General features: G+C 43.3%; 1 protein-coding gene across 3 annotated transcripts in view; it reads right to left on the bottom strand.

Annotated features, from left to right (window-relative positions):
• The window catches only part of LOC110495793 (xin actin-binding repeat-containing protein 2), a 55,694-nt gene extending 42,174 nt beyond the window's left edge, over positions 1-13,520 (bottom strand). The window contains exons 1-2 of one of the 3 annotated variants that reach the window (XM_021571223.2): positions 13,362-13,520; positions 12,600-12,899 (exon numbers count right to left, since the gene is read on the bottom strand). In XM_021571223.2, the coding sequence (XP_021426898.2) occupies positions 12,600-12,830 (231 nt within the window). In that variant the 5' untranslated portion in view covers positions 12,831-12,899; positions 13,362-13,520. Of the gene's footprint in view, positions 1-8,786; positions 10,641-12,599; positions 13,061-13,361 lie in introns of those variants that run through there. The other 2 variants (XM_021571222.2, XM_021571224.2) reach the window with 2 other exon arrangements.
• Positions 13,521-16,295: the final 2,775 nt, after the last annotated feature.

Here is a 16,295-nt window from a genome sequence, read left to right on the forward strand (position 1 = left end):
ATATCCAGAACCTTCTCCATGTCCAGACAGTGACTTTGGACATAATCAGGGGGCCCCTTGTTCATCAATGCTGATACAATGTTCTGGGGATATAGGCCTAGTCTATCTTTGTTTATATGGATATAGACAGGTGGAAGCAAAATAAACTATCTGCGAGTGGGTTCTCAGTTTGACCAACGGTGCTGCTGTTAATGATTAAGCCGTCACTCCGAATACCGTTCGCCATCTAGTAAGTTATAAATAAAGCTTTAACAGGTTTGAAAAAAACAAACATTTAATCTATTTCACCATGGCAACCATCACAGTAGCAGCTAGGTCTGTGTGAGGGGACGTTATGAATTACAGTGCTGTCTTTGTCTCAGAGCAATATCTACATAAATGATTAAACTGTAAGCCCTGTGGGTCGGGTGGTAATCCGTTAGCGTGCACGCTCCGGTGCCGTTCTGGGTGTCATCATAATACCGCTGGAAAAAAAAGAAAAGGGCCCTGAAACACAGAATCATGCTGGTGGTGAAGATGGGTCATGAAGATAAGGAAGATGATTGGTAAACAATAGGAAAGGAATGCTCATTATATGCACATAACAGATAAGTAAGTACAAGATGAATGCTTTAGAAAGGGAACCCCCCCCCCCAATCAAACTCCCTACCCGTAGAGTATCTAGAATAGAACCTGTTTTAGGTCAAGTCAATTGAAATGAAAAGCCAGGTGACGACCTGGCCTGGCCATTGGTTTAACTGTACAACAGATAAGTGCTGGTAATAATTGGAATGTCTAGCGTTCAGAGACCAACTCCTTTGTCATTGGGCCGTGTGGTTGAACTCATACAGCCGGGACTCCATTAAATGATTTGAATCAGTGAAACTGAGATGAGGTGGAAGTGTCTCATAGAGCTAATGGAATCTTACGAGTGAGCCACTTTGGACTGGGCTGGACAAGAGAGGGCTGTAAGAATGGGTCAGAATGAAGGGGTTTTGATGTGGGTGTTAGTAAACTGTAGCCTCAATGTCAACATAACATTAACCATTTGGAGCTTTAAAAGAGGCTCTCAAACCTGTTTGCCAAATACCACTTCCTGTCAACCGGGGCAGCCAATGAAATGACAGTAATCACAATTGACTAACCCCTAAATATAACACGCAAGCATACACATGATGTTGTGTCAAGTGTCAAGTTGCTTAGCTGAAGATCCTGCATATGGGACACATTACATCATGTTAAAAGCCTCCATAGAAATGAAAGGACAATCATGCTCCCGAGTGGCGCAGCGGTCTAAGGCACTGCATCTCAGTGCTAGAGGCGTTACTACAGACCCTGGTTCGATTCCAGGCTGTATCACCATGATTGGGAGTCACTTGGGCGGCGCACAATTGGCCCAGTGTCGTCCGGGTTTGCCGGGGTAGGCCGTCATTGTATTTAAGAATTTGTTCTTAACTGACTTGCCTGGCTAAATAAAATAAATGCTTTTGTACATCCAGCAGTACAGAGGTACGGTAGCTACTCAAGCTGTGAAAATCAACCCAAGCTCCCATGTACATTCCCAACCGCACGTGCCACCATCTGAATGTGTGCAGACGCCTCACATTTACGTGTCCAGCGGGCCTTCAGGACATGTCACATTTAAAGCCACCCATAACATCAAGCTTCATAAGTCACAGTGGGCTGTATATTTAGAGACTGGGTGTCCCTTGAAGTGGTGAAGTGAGGATGGGGAGTGGGCTATCTATCTCAGAAGCCCCCTAGAACCTCCAAAAACAAACTACCCGAGATGAACTCCCTGGTGAAATAACAGGACAATGACACAGAACGTGCCATGGTGTGGTGACATAGATCCTATCTCTGTGCCATGGTGTGGTGACATGGATCCTATCTTTGTTCCATGGTGTAGTGACATAGATCCTATCTCTGTGCCATGGTGTGGTGACATAGATCCTATCTTTGTTCCATGGTGTAGTGACATAGATCCTATCTTTGTTCCATGGTGTAGTGACATAGATCCTATCTCTGTGCCATGGTGTGGTGACATAGATTCTATCTTTGTTCCATGGTGTGGTGACATAGATCCTATCTCTGTGCCATGGTGTGGTGACATAGATTCTATCTTTGTTCCATGGTGTGGTGACATAGATCCTATCTCTGTGCCATGGTGTGGTGACATAGATTCTCTCTCTGTGCCATGGTGTGGTGACATAGATTCAATCTCTGTGCCATGGTGTGGTGACATAGATTCTCTCTCTGTGCCATGGTGTGGTGACATAGATTCAATCTCTGTGCCATGGTGTGGTGACATGGATCCTATCTCTGTGCCATGGTGTGGTGACATAGATTCAATCTCTGTGCCATGGTGTGGTGACATAGATTCTCTCTCTGTGCCATGGTGTGGTGACATAGATTCTATCTCTGTGCCATGGTGTGGTGACATAGATTCTCTCTCTGTGCCATGGTGTGGTGACATAGATCCTATCTTAGTGCCATGCTGTGGTGACATAGATCCTATCTCTGTGCCATGCTGTGGTGACATAGATCCTATCTTAGTGCCATGCTGTGGTGACATAGATCCTATCTCTGTGCCATGGTGTGGTGACATAGATTCTCTCTCTGTGCCATGGTGTGGTGACATAGATTCTCTCTCTGTGCCATGGTGTGGTGACATAGATTCTCTCTCTGTGCCATGGTGTGGTGACATAGATTCTCTCTCTGTGCCATGGTGTGGTGACATGGATCCTATCTCTGTGCCATGGTGTGGTGACATAGATTCAATCTCTGTGCCATGGTGTGGTGACATAGATTCTCTCTCTGTGCCATGGTGTGGTGACATAGATTCTCTCTCTGTGCCATGGTGTGGTGACATGGATCCTATCTCTGTGCCATGGTGTGGTGACATAGATTCAATCTTTGTTCCATGGTGTGGTGACATAGATTCTCTCTCTGTGCCATGGTGTGGTGACATAGATTCAATCTCTGTGCCATGGTGTGGTGACATAGATCCTATCTCTGTGCCATGCTGTGGTGACATAGATCCTATCTCTGTGCCATGCTGTGGTGACATAGATTCTATCTCTGTGCCATGGTGTGGTGACATGGATCCTATCTCTGTGCCATGCTGTGGTGACATGGATCCTATCTCTGTGCCATTCTGTGGTGACACGGATCCTATCTCTGTGCCATGGTGTGGTGACATGGATCCTATCTCTGTGCCATGCTGTGGTGACATGGATCCTATCTCTGTGCAATGCTGTGGTGACATAGATCCTATCTCTGTGCCATGGTGTGGTGACATGGATCCTATCTCTGTGGAGTGATACATGCTGTGGTGACATGGATCCTATCTCTGTGGAGTGATACATGCTGTATGACTTTGGTTCTATTTCTTCATTATAGACCTACCTGTTTAGGTATGCAACTTTTAAGGATGGCTTTAGATTGCATTTGGATTCCAGTGTTATCTGGGTTGTTAACTGGATTCGTTCTGACATTCGTGATTTCTGTTTTTTGATTATTATTTGACATTTTTGCTGCGCTGTTAGGAGCTAGTAACACAAGCCTTTTGCTGAACCCGCTATAACATTTGCTAAACTATGTACAGTACGTGACCAATAAACTTTTGATTTGATTAGACAGCTATGACATTTATAAAGACTTTAGTGTTTAGCGCTATTGTTTCTCATCTATAACAAATGTCATGTTTAATTCAAATCTAAATATCAGATGATAATGAAAACGTTGATATTGCTCCTCTATGATGTGCATTAAAACAACACATTACAACAGCACTAATTATTAAGAAGAGGCAATATGGAGATGTCTCTATATTCACATTAAATGTGTATATGACTTGTGAATCCATATATACAGTACCAGTCAAAAGTTTGGACATACCTACTCATTCAAGGGTTTTTCTTTATTTGTACTTTTTTCTACATTGTAGAATAACAGTGAAGACATCAAACTATGAAATAACACATCTGGAATAATGTAGTAACCAAAATAGTAGCGACCCTTCGCAGTGATGCCAGCTTTTACACACTCTTGGTATTTTCTCAACCAGCTTCACCTGGAATGCTTGTCCAACAGTCTTGAAGGAGTTCTCACACATGCTGAGCACTTGTTGGCTGCTTTTCTTTCACTCTGCGGTCCAACTCATCCCAAACCATCTCAATTGGGTTGAGGTCGGCTGATTGTGGAGGCCAGGTCATCTGATGCAGCACTCCATCACTCTCCTTCTTGGTCAAATAGCCATTTTTATTTTATTGACATTTTTATTTCACCTTTATTTAACCAGGTAGGCTAGTTGAGAACAAGTTCTCATTTACAACTGTGACCTGGCCAAGATAAAGCAAAGCAGTGTGACACAAACAACAACACAGAGTTACACATGGAATAAACAAGCGTACAGTCAATAATACAAATAGTCCTTACACAGCCTGCAGGTGTCACTGACAGTGTCACCAGCAAAGCACCCCATCACACCTCCTCCTCCAGGCTTCACAGTGGGAACCACATGCAGAGATTTGTATTTTATTTAACTAGACCAGTCAGTTAAGAACTAATTCTTATTTACAATGACTGCCTACTGGGGAACAGTGGGTTAACTGCCTTGTTCAGGGGCAGAACGACAGATTTTTACCCTGGCAGTCACTGTCAGCTCGGGGATTCAATCCAGCAACCTTTCGGTTACTGGCCCAATGCGCTAACCATTAGGCTACTTGCCAGCCCCTGCTGGAGATCATCCATTCACCTACTCTACATCTCACAAAGACATGGCGGTTGGAACCAAAAATCTCAAATTTGCACTCATCAGACCAAAGGACCAATTTCCACCGTTCTAATGTCCATTGCTCATGTTTCTTGACCCAAGCAAGTCTCTTCTTCTTATTGGTGTCCTTTAGTAGTGGTTTCTTTGCAGCATTTTGACCATGAAGGCCTGATTCACCCAGTCTCCTCTAAACAGTTGATGTTGAGATGTGTCAGTTACTTGAACTCTGTGAAGCATTTATTTGGGCTGCAATTTCTGAGGCTGGTAACTCTAATGAACTGATCCTCTCAGGCAGAGGTAACTCTGGGTCTTCCTTTCCTGTGGCGGCCCTCATGAGAGACAGTTTCATCATAGCGCTTGATGTTTTTTGCGACTGCACTTGAAACAACTTTAAAAGTTACTTAAATGTTCCGGATTGACTGACCTTCATGTTTTAAAATAATGATGGACTGTCGTTTCTCTTTACTTATTTGAGCTGTTCTTGCCATAATATGGACTTGGTCTTTTACCAAATAGGGCTATATTTTGTATACCATCCCCACCCTGTCACAACACAACTGATTGGCTCATACGCATTAAGAAGGAAAACATTTCCACAAATTCACTTTTAACAAGGCAGACCTGTTAGTTGAAGTGCATTCCAGGTGACTACCTCATGAAGCTGGTTCAGAGAATGCCAAGAGTGTGCAAAGCTGTCATCAAGGCAAAGGGTGGCTACTTTGAAGAATCTCAAATATAAATATATATATATTGAATTGTTTAACACTTTTTTGGTTACTACATGATTCCATATGTATTATTTAATAGTTTTGATGTCTTCATTACTATTCTACAATGTAGAAAATAGTAAAAACAAAGAAAAACCCTTGAAGGAGTAGGTGTGTCAAAACTTTTGACTGGCACTGTATATATAAATATATATATATATATTCACACGTCAATCCCTGAGGTCATCTCATTAGGATAGCGTGATGATTAAACTGATGCATGACTAATTGGTGTGTCTCCCAGACATTTGTTTGCCCCCCTCTGGTTGGGACTGGTAACGACATCTTATTCCACTGTCAACCAGTACAGGGAACCCGTGTGCATGTAAGTGTGTGCATGTGTGTGTGCGGGCGTGCGCATGAGTGTTACACAACCAGGGTCAGACAGATCACGTAAACATAAGCAGAAGGGGGTCGGCTAGTCAGCTAGTCCAGTCGAGCAAAAAAGGAGCTCTTCGCTCTGAACATAAACTATTGCATCACTCCACATCTGTGGATAGTGGAAGCATAACCTGTCCTTCTCTACAGTGGAATCAGTGAAGTTATGGCGCTACTTATAAGACCACCCGGCAATGATCCATCCTCCATTGTTATGTCTAACCTCTCAATGACATCCCAGGCATTCCACTGTATCAATAATAAAATATCCCACCAAAGCTGACGTTTTATTAAATATGCATCGCAACCCTACAGATAAGGCTAGAGACAGAGTCATGTTTTATAGTGAGCTGCAAACCTTTTCTTTCTGTGATCTGTGAACACGGGCCCTGTGTCGAACTGACACGGGCTTTTGTTAGACGACTAAATCAGAGAGAAGAAGGTGACCTTCCCGTTGCCTGCGAATACTGTGTGGCTGAGAATGTTATTCGAAACCAGAGTGAAACAGAGACAAATGAACAGTCAGATTATTGTGCTTCATTCAAAGGTCTCCTTTATTAATTAAGTGTTTGAAAGGGGTATTAATCAATTATTAACATTCTGCTTTATTGTTTCTCAGGTCACCTTGCCCCAAAAGGGACAGAATGAATCTGATTTGGGGGAACAAAAAAGCACTTCAACACCACGGGCACACAGAACGAAAATGACAAACGAGAATGAAATCTTCTGCAGAGGAAATTGAAAGGAAACGGCAAATCGGATTAACATTCACTAAGAATCAAAAGTGAAACAGAAGGGTCAGGTTATGTATGATTCAAAGGAAGAATTAGACAGTGACAAGTATCCGTGTTCTCACTAATTAAGATTCAACATAATGACAGAAAGATCGGTTTCTTTACAAATTTCGGTCGCGCAAAAGGAAGGATGTATTCCAAATGGGCGTCATAGAGTAAAAGTAAGTCTTTATCTCTCTTTCCTTGACTTGAATGATGAAATAGAAGAAGGATTGAGAGTCACCATATTGGATCCCTATAGAAAGCAATTCAGCGTTAGTATATCACAACGGTACAGTAGATAAACCACCATTGTATGGGGATCGGGGGCGGCAGGTAGCCTATGCGGTTAAGAGCATTGGGCCAGTAACCGAAAAGTTGCTGGTTCAAATCCTCGAGCTGACTGAGTGAAAAATCTGTCAATGTGCCCTTGAGCAAGGCACTTAACCCTAATTGCTCTTGTAAGTTGCTCTGGGTAAGAGCATCTGCTAAATGACACAAATGGGAAATGAAAGTTAGCCTCTTAGCCTAACCTACATCATATCAGTCTCATCATGAATGTCAGTCAGCTCATGTCAAGGGAATAAAATAATTCATCGTTGAAGCAAACTGTGTTAGAAGCAAATGTATCCTAAATGTATAATAGGACAAGGTCCATTGGGGAATAGCCAAACTCTGTTCTTATCAGGATGTGTTTGGTTTATTATGGCTTCGTTCCACTCTGTCTCGCCACACTAGTCTAAATATACTTAACAAGGCTTAACTTTCCCTAAAATACTACATTTCACTCAGTACCAGATGAAGTTTTTACTGTGTATTTGAGACATGGCCAGTTATTCTGAGCCAAAGAATGTCTGTGAAAGATTGCATCTTTTGGACCTTTGGCATCAGTGGTTCAGTGTTGTGGTCGCAGCAAACTACAGTACAGTCATCTGAGAAACTTCTCACATTTCCTTTCACATCTTTAGTCATTCTCCTCTCCCCAAACACAACCTCCTCTTCCTTCCCACCTCATCTCCTCTCATTTCCCCTCTCTCTCTCTCTCTCTCTCTCTCTCTCTCTCTCTCTCTCTCTCACTCTGGTTTCTTAAAGAACAGTAAAGATATAAACCCTCACAAAAAAACAACCTCCTAAGAAAAACAACAACCCCCTCAGGAAAACAACAATTATTTCGTTTTTTACACTTCTGCTCTTGTGGTTAAACTACTAAGAATGAAGCTTCTCAGCTGGCCTTTAATCACTTTAGCTGACTTCACCTTCCTCTTTGTGATCTGAAGCAACACCAGAACCCACAGATCCACATAAGAAGACAGACAGACAGACAGACAGCAGGACCCAGTCCAGAACTCTGACTACGACAGGCATGATCCAGCTCTCTATAGATCCACGTCTCCACTCTGCCTGCACTCCCATCCGATCTGAGGCAGGCTGGCAGTACCTAAAGGCCCTCCACTCCCGCGCTGTCAGCCACAGCCGACATACCAATTACAGGGTTATTTTTAAAATACAGCTTAACCATAAAACCCCAGGAATAGGCCTTAAATAACACCGTGTGGAATAAGCCCCGTCGTCTGTGCATGGCACTGCACTGCACAGAGAGCATGTGCCACCAACAGGTTTCAGCCCACAGTCGGCAGGCTAGAGAGACACCATACTGCAGCTGTGCTGCCGCCTCAAGACCTCTAAAACCTACAGAGCTGGGACTACTGTATGTTTCTTATGAGTAGAGCTCAGAGTTTTTCCCTGACCATGAGCTAATTATGAACAACTTTGGGACCCAGTTAAGGCCATATGGTCAGGAACAAATCCAGAACCTAGTTATGGACTAGTCAGAGCTACTATGAGTCCCACAACTAAGCAATCAAAGCCAGTGAGCTCACTGAATTGGTAAGTAAGAAGTTAGTCAGTAGATTGATAACACACTGGTCTTAAATACATATAAAACTAAAAGCATTGTATTTGGTAAAAAATATATAAAAAACTCAACTGGAGTTGTGTAGAAAGGGTGATGAACTGCTTCTCTTCTTGTTTTCATGAGAAGTATTACTGTAAAGAAAATTCCAGATTGTCTCTCATAATCCAATAACATTCAGCACAGACAGCCATACATACCTCACAAGACATGCCACCAGGGGTCTCTTCGCATTCCCTCAAGTCCAAAACGAAATCACGACGACACACAGTATCATACAGAGCCGTGATCGCACGGAGCTCCCTTCCATCTTCAATTACTCAAGCGAACAGCAAAAATGACCTTAAAAAAAGTGTAGGAAACAACGTCCCGTGGCTAAATAAGGACACGTGCACGCACAGACACACTCTAGCACACACGACCTACACACACATTAGTCTTTAGTTGTATTGCTTGTGTGTCGTTGTATTCTCCATCTGTGTGACTCTTCTTGTCTCTCAGTGTATCAGTGCTTTGTTACTGGTCAGGTTTTGTGTTTTGTGTGGACTCCAGGAAGAGTAGCTGCTGCTTCGGCAAAAGCTAAAGGGGATCCGAATAAACCAATAAACTCCGTCGGTGTATTGATCTACTTTATAAATAACTAAAGCTGCCTTCAGGTGGTTGACACTGAGCCATGGCCATGTCCTTTGTTTACAGCATGATTACGTTCCGTTTACAACTCTCAAGAGGACAGTAATAACATGGCCGGGGGCTGAGAAACATCAGCTGTGTGTTTACGCCAAACGCCATAGACAGGAGGATGGACTAGAGATCAATACAGATTTCTCGGTGCAGCTAATGGGGAGAGTTCACTCATTTCTTTCCCTTTTGCTGGCACCTTATAGATTCACTTAAGGATATTGTGATACTATTCTAGTTTTGATTAAACCAATAGAATCTGCGGTGGATCTTTAGCATCACGAGCACATCATGGCCAGATTTGAGAAGAATATGGTTGGACATCATGACGGTGTTAAAAGCAACTAAGAGAATAACTAGGTCAGATGGACCATTCGTTACTCCACGGTAGACACTTGGCAGTGGGATGCTTTCCCCAAAAATGACACACTTTGCTTCCAAGTGTCTTAGATTTTCCTCTGAGAGCAGCCAGCTGTAATGTGATGGAAAACCAGGCGGTGAAACAATCGCACTTCGACTTCAGCGAGAGAGAAAACATTGACGTAAGCACTTATACCAGAGTCAAAAAACTTTGGGTAAACCCTTTGCCAAAGGCTGAATCATATTTGTCTGGCTTTTCTGTATATTTTCTAAAACACTATTTGTCTAGAGAGAAGACGCTCCAAGTATCAGAACATCGTCATTCCTGTTCATGTCTTTCTCTTTGTAACAAATCTCCTAAACCCTAGACTGTGCACTGATATCCACAGCTCTTTGTAACAAATCTCCTAAACCCTAGACTGTGCACTGATATCCACAGCTCTTTGCAACAAATCTCCTAAACCCTAGACTGTGCACTGATATCCACAGCTCTTTGTAACAAATCTCCTAAACCCTAGACTGTGCACTGATATCCACAGCTCTTTGTAACAAATCTCCTAAACCCTAGACTGTGCACTGATATCCACAGCTCTTTGTAACAAATATCCTAAACCCTAGACTGTGCACTGATATCCACAGCTCTTTGTAACAAATCTCCTAAACCCTAGACTGTGCACTGATATCCACAGCTCTTTGTAACACATCTCCTAAACCATAGACCGTGGTATCCACTGCTCTTTGTAACAATACTCCTAACCCCTAGACCGTGGTATCCACTGCTCTTTGTAACAATACTCCTAACCCCTAGACCGTGGTATCCACTGCTCTTTGTAACAATACTCCTAACCCCTAGACCGTGGTATCCACTGCTCTTGGTAACAATACTCCTAACCCCTAGACCGTGGTATCCACTGCTCTTTGTAACAATACTCCTAACCCCTAGACCGTGGTATCCACTGCTCTTTGTAACAATACTCCTAACCCCTAGACCGTGGTATCCACTGCTCTTTGTAACAATACTCCTAACCCCTAGACCGTAGTATCCACTGCTCTTTGTAACAATACTCCTAACCCCTAGACCGTAGTATCCACTGCTCTTTGTAACAATACTCCTAACCCCTAGACCGTGGTATCCACTGCTCTTTGTAACACATCTCCTAAACCATAGACCGTGGTATCCACTGCTCTTTGTAACAATACTCCTAACCCCTAGACCGTGGTATCCACTGCTCTTTGTAACAATACTCCTAACCCCTAGACCGTGGTATCCACTGCTCTTTGTAACAATACTCCTAACCCCTAGACCGTAGTATCCACTGCTCTTTGTAACAATACTCCTAACCCCTAGACCGTAGTATCCACTGCTCTTTGTAACAATACTCCTAACCCCTAGACCGTAGTATCCACTGCTCTTTGTAACAATACTCCTAACCCCTAGACCGTAGTATCCACTGCTCTTTGTAACAATACTCCTAACCCCTAGACCATAGTATCCACTGCTCTTTGTAACAATACTCCTAACCCCTAGACCGTGGTATCCACTGCTCTTTGTAACAATACTCCTAACCCCTAGACCGTGGTATCCACTGCTCTTTGTAACAATACTCCTAACCCCTAGACCGTGGTATCCACTGCTCTTTGTAACAATACTCCTAACCCCTAGACCGTGGTATTCACTGCTCTTTGTAACAATACTCCTAACCCCTAGACCGTGGTATCCACTGCTCTTTGTAACAATACTCCTAACCCCTAGACCGTAGTATCCACTGCTCTTTGTAACAATACTCCTAACCCCTAGACCATAGTATCCACTGCTCTTTGTAACAATACTCCTAACCCCTAGACCGTAGTATCCACTGCTCTTTGTAACAATACTCCTAACCCATAGACCGTAGTATCCACTGCTCTTTGTAACAATACTCCTAACCCCTAGACCGTAGTATCCACTGCTCTTTGTAACAATACTCCTAACCCCTAGACCGTAGTATCCACTGCTCTTTGTAACAATACTCCTAACCCCTAGACCGTAGTATCCACTGCTCTTTGTAACAATACTCCTAACCCCTAGACCATAGTATCCACTGCTCTTTGTAACAATACTCCTAACCCCTAGACCGTAGTATCCACTGCTCTTTGTAACACATCTCCTAACCCATAGACCGTGGTATCCACTGCTCTTTGTAACAATACTCCTAACCCATAGACCGTAGTATCCACTGCTCTTTGTAACACATCTCCTAAACCATAGACCGTAGTATCCACTGCTCTTTGTAACAATACTCCTAACCCCTAGACCATAGTATCCACTGCTCTTTGTAACAATACTCCTAACCCCTAGACCGTAGTATCCACTGCTCTTTGAAACATGCTTTCTATCCCTGGTCATCCTGTTCTATCTTGACATTTAAACCATCAATCTTCCTAAACAGAGCATTTTCTAACTGTGTAAAAACCAGATGCAATAAAAAGAGGGGCCAAAATACTGCAACCAGGTGCTGCACCAGGGGTTTTCTATTGGTCAGTGATCACACGGACGTCTTTCAGAGGATCCCACATAGCCACCCTGAAACTGGAATAGGCGTATTTATGGAATTAAGTGAGAGACACAACAAGAACACAAAAACGGGCAGCAGAGCTGATGTTTTTTTTAAAGTGTGACGCCATTGGTCACCGGACCTCCCTCTATCTACACAGATACTCTGCTCACCGTCGTTCAGACACTAGAGACGGATACATTACAACTGTGACAAAATCTCCAATGAACCTACTTCACTCAACTTACTTTTTGAACTTTCCACAAAAGTTTTATTCAGTTTCTCACAGTAAATGTAGCACATGATTGCCCATCAGTTGGTTCCCTCCCAAACAGTCCATGGACAGAGCACTTTGGGCCACAATAAGTTCGGGCACTGTTTGGCTAAAACATTCAATTCACATAAAGCTGTACTGCATAATTAACAAAGAAGTTTGCTTACGGTGTTTGTTGCTCCTGGGGGCTTCTCAAACATCCTCTTCAAGCTAGTCAGAGGGATGTCAAATCTCTCAATGGTCTTGGCAGCCTGGAGGTCCTCCCGGAGTACTTGGTCGTCCGTGCCGTCTGCCTGAGGGCCAGAGAGATATGGCGAGGAGGAAACGGACCCCGGGGTCACTATTGACTCGCCACTCACCACCTCCAACTCCTCTCCATTTCCTGATTGAATTTCCATTGTTGTGGAAACCGTATCCCCCTGTTCTTTCCTCTGGGCAGGAGTGTACAGGGGAAGTCTACTGTAAGACTGGGAGGTAAAGGGGGGAGAAAGGAAGAGAAAGAAAAAGAGGGAGTATTGTGAGTGAGAGAAAGAGGAGTAGATGGGGCTCCTGTGCCTTCCACTGCTCTGTTCGGACCCTGTGACTGCTCTAGACACACCAGGCTGATAGACGGCACAGAGAGGCTGGCCTTCAGAGGAGGAGAGAAGAAGAGGAGAGAGGAAAATATTTTTCCCAGTGACACACCGTTTTGGCTCTTGGACGCAGCTCACAGTAACGTCAGCTACATAGCTATGAGAAATAAATATTCACTTTAAAGAGAGAGAGACAGAGGGAGACAAAGGAAGACACAGAGAGAGAGAGAGAGAGAGAGAGAGAGAGAGACAGACAGACAGACAGACAGACAGACAGACAGACAGACAGACAGACAGACAGACAGACACACTACTTTATAAATGTAATATTGCACTAATAGAAGTATCATAGCCTACCTTTCAGCTTAATCCTGAGGCAAGGAACTCCAGAACCCAGTTTAGACTGAACCGACTCCTTTCTCCCTCCCTCTGTCAGTACCACCCAGGCCAGGCTGACAGGAAACAGTTGAGACCCCGGGTTGACAACGTCACCAACTTCACACCGCCCAACCCCAGCCCTGTCCTTGTCTGGCTCCAATCCTATTATTCCTGAACAAATCAAGGAAGCTCGGTCACAATTAACCTCCCACCCCGGCCACCAGTGTGACGGTTGTTTTATTGTTCATTTCTTTAACACTAGGTGCCCTTCCTCTCCTTGGGAGGGTGTAACTGCACTGGGCACGGCTAAAGGTTTGTTTTGACGGTTTAAACACATTTTTCCCCCTCTACTTACACCATTGGAGCACAACTGTTCTACTGTTTTACTTTGTCCCCCTGTAACAGTAATGGTATCTTTGCTTTGCGTTGAATGTTTTTTGTTGTTGTGTCAAGACAAGGGCCTTTCAGTGTGGGGACTTTGTGCAGTGTGAGGATATGCTCACTGTACTGTAAGGTTTTGCTGGGTTTTCTGAATGAGTTTAAAGCACTGAATCGTCAACCATGTGAAATGAAATGAATTACTTATGCATAGATTGTGAAATCCGCCAAGTCAACTCTGTGGTCCTCTCAGGTCTGTCAAAATCACTTTTTTTAAGACAAGGATTTCAAAGAGTACCTTGGCAACCGTCTCGGGTAGTAGTTGAATAGTTGGATATCGGAATGTGTTTTAAAGTATTGGAAAATACTCAAAGACACTGACTCAAACACACTCCCATGCATTTGAAAAAATATTAGGCTATTTTTAGCATAGCAAATTATTATAGCAAATGACTTCTAATAGAAGTAGTTGATTCGGGCCAATGTTATTAGAAAATAGTCAAATCCCAAGATGTCGTTCAGCTCAGGGAATGAAGAGGGGGATACAGATTGAGCTAGAGATCAGATCAACGTAATGAGTGTGAGGCCATGACAGATGCATCTGACAGAACCGTGGGGATGTACATGTAGTATGCAGCTACATTTGAACCTTGCGGCACATGCATTATTTAGTGGAGGCCAAAGTGTGTCACTTTCAGATGGATCCTGTATCCGCCTGGCACACTCCTCTTACAGGAGTTACAACGCTCACACAAACACGTGCACATGCGTACGCACACACACACACTGCCCTCTCCTACTCAAAGCGGATCAGAAGTTTTCAAAAATGGGCCTCACACTCTCCAGTCCGAAAAGTCCTCTTCATTCCCATGGAAAACCCTTCAAATACAAAGACATAACTCAACATCTACATACCAGCCATGTCATGACAAGTAGGAATATCATTTGTTATCATGGAATGCAAAAAGTAGGGTGGGGGTGTATTTCTCTACAGAGAAGTTCTCCATAAAAAAATGAAAAAAACACTATTGTTTATTTTGTATCCAAATAAAACCTCTTCTTTCTAAGCTTTCATTAGATTAAGATGGGCTTTTCCCAGCAGATGGAGAATTGTTGCATGCATTATGTGGGTAGGTATGAGCCATTCATGGCTTTCTAGTCACACTTAGTCATTCAGTATCAGATCTCTGTCTCACATACTCCAGTTACCGAGGTTTGCTTCAGAGCTTGGTTTTCACACGTCGCCGATACGGCAGGTGAGAGAAGGGACACTCTATCTAGTGAATAGTAGGGTGTTCAAGTAGTTCGACAGCTGCAACAGAGATGCACATGGCACTCAATGCTTTGGATATCACGTGACATTATCAAACATTTCCTTTTATATGATTTAGTTGTGTTTGTTTATAGTTGTTATTTATAATTGTTAAACAGTGTATTGACCTTTTTTTTTAAATTGACTATACATCTTTAAACAAAAATCCATTTAATTTAACTTCTAACAATGCTTGACCAAAAGAGCCATGCATTAACTGTTATTGGAGATTTTTTCCCCCAACCGTTACACTGCTTATCCCAATCTTTGGTCATGTTCTCTTGACAGCCGGATGGAATAGTTTAACGAGGGACTTCCCAGAAACCAGACCGAAGAGACAGATTGCAACATAGACAGGTGAGAGTTCAACATTTTAGTGAGGGAAAGCTTCATCTTGAAGTTTTTGGAGGGGGACGACTGGGCTACAAGCAAAGAGCTATTCAACTTATCTTACGCTTTAGGCCATAGTTAGCTTGTTTGTCTTGGTACTCCGCCCAGACCAGGCCGTTCTTTAAACACAAACCCAGATGGTATCTGGACGTTTCTCAGCCACCTCTCTCTCTCTCTCTCTACTGCTGCTGCTGCTGGAAAAAGTGACTCTGTCTCATTTAGCTCTCATTACAATGCAGCTAGAGTCAACAGGGGATAAGGGTCTCATAGATCCTATGTTTCTCATGCACTAAGCAAGACTTTCAGTGACAAAAACATATTGAAGATGATGAATGTGCAAGACAATCAACATTAGTTACTTTTGTGCATGTAGACTGCATTCATACAGATGTAGGGTATTAATTTGAGCCGGTTTGCTACAGCAGGACAGGACATTTGAATTATTATTATGTGAATTGTGTCGGGGGGCTAGGGTCAGTTTGTTATATCTGGAGTACTTCTCCTGTCCTATTTTGGTGTCCTGTGTGAATCTAAGTGTGCGTTCTCTAATTCTCTCCTTCTCTCTTTCTCTCTCTCGGAGGACCTGAGCCCTAGGACCATGCCCCAGGAATACCTAACATGATGACTCCTTGCTGTCCCCAGTCCACCTGACTGTGCTGCTGCTCCAGTTTCAACTATTCTGCCTTATTATTATTCGACCATGTTGGTCATTTATGAACATTTGAACATCTTGACCATGTTTTGTTATAATCTCCACCCGGCACAGCCAGAAGAGGACTGGCCACCCCACATAGCCTGGTTCCTCTCTAGGTTTCTTCCTAGGTTTTGGCCTT

Source organism: Oncorhynchus mykiss, chromosome 18 (genome assembly GCF_013265735.2).
Source record: "Oncorhynchus mykiss isolate Arlee chromosome 18, USDA_OmykA_1.1, whole genome shotgun sequence".
In the NCBI taxonomy this organism is placed as follows: domain Eukaryota; kingdom Metazoa; phylum Chordata; class Actinopteri; order Salmoniformes; family Salmonidae; genus Oncorhynchus; species Oncorhynchus mykiss.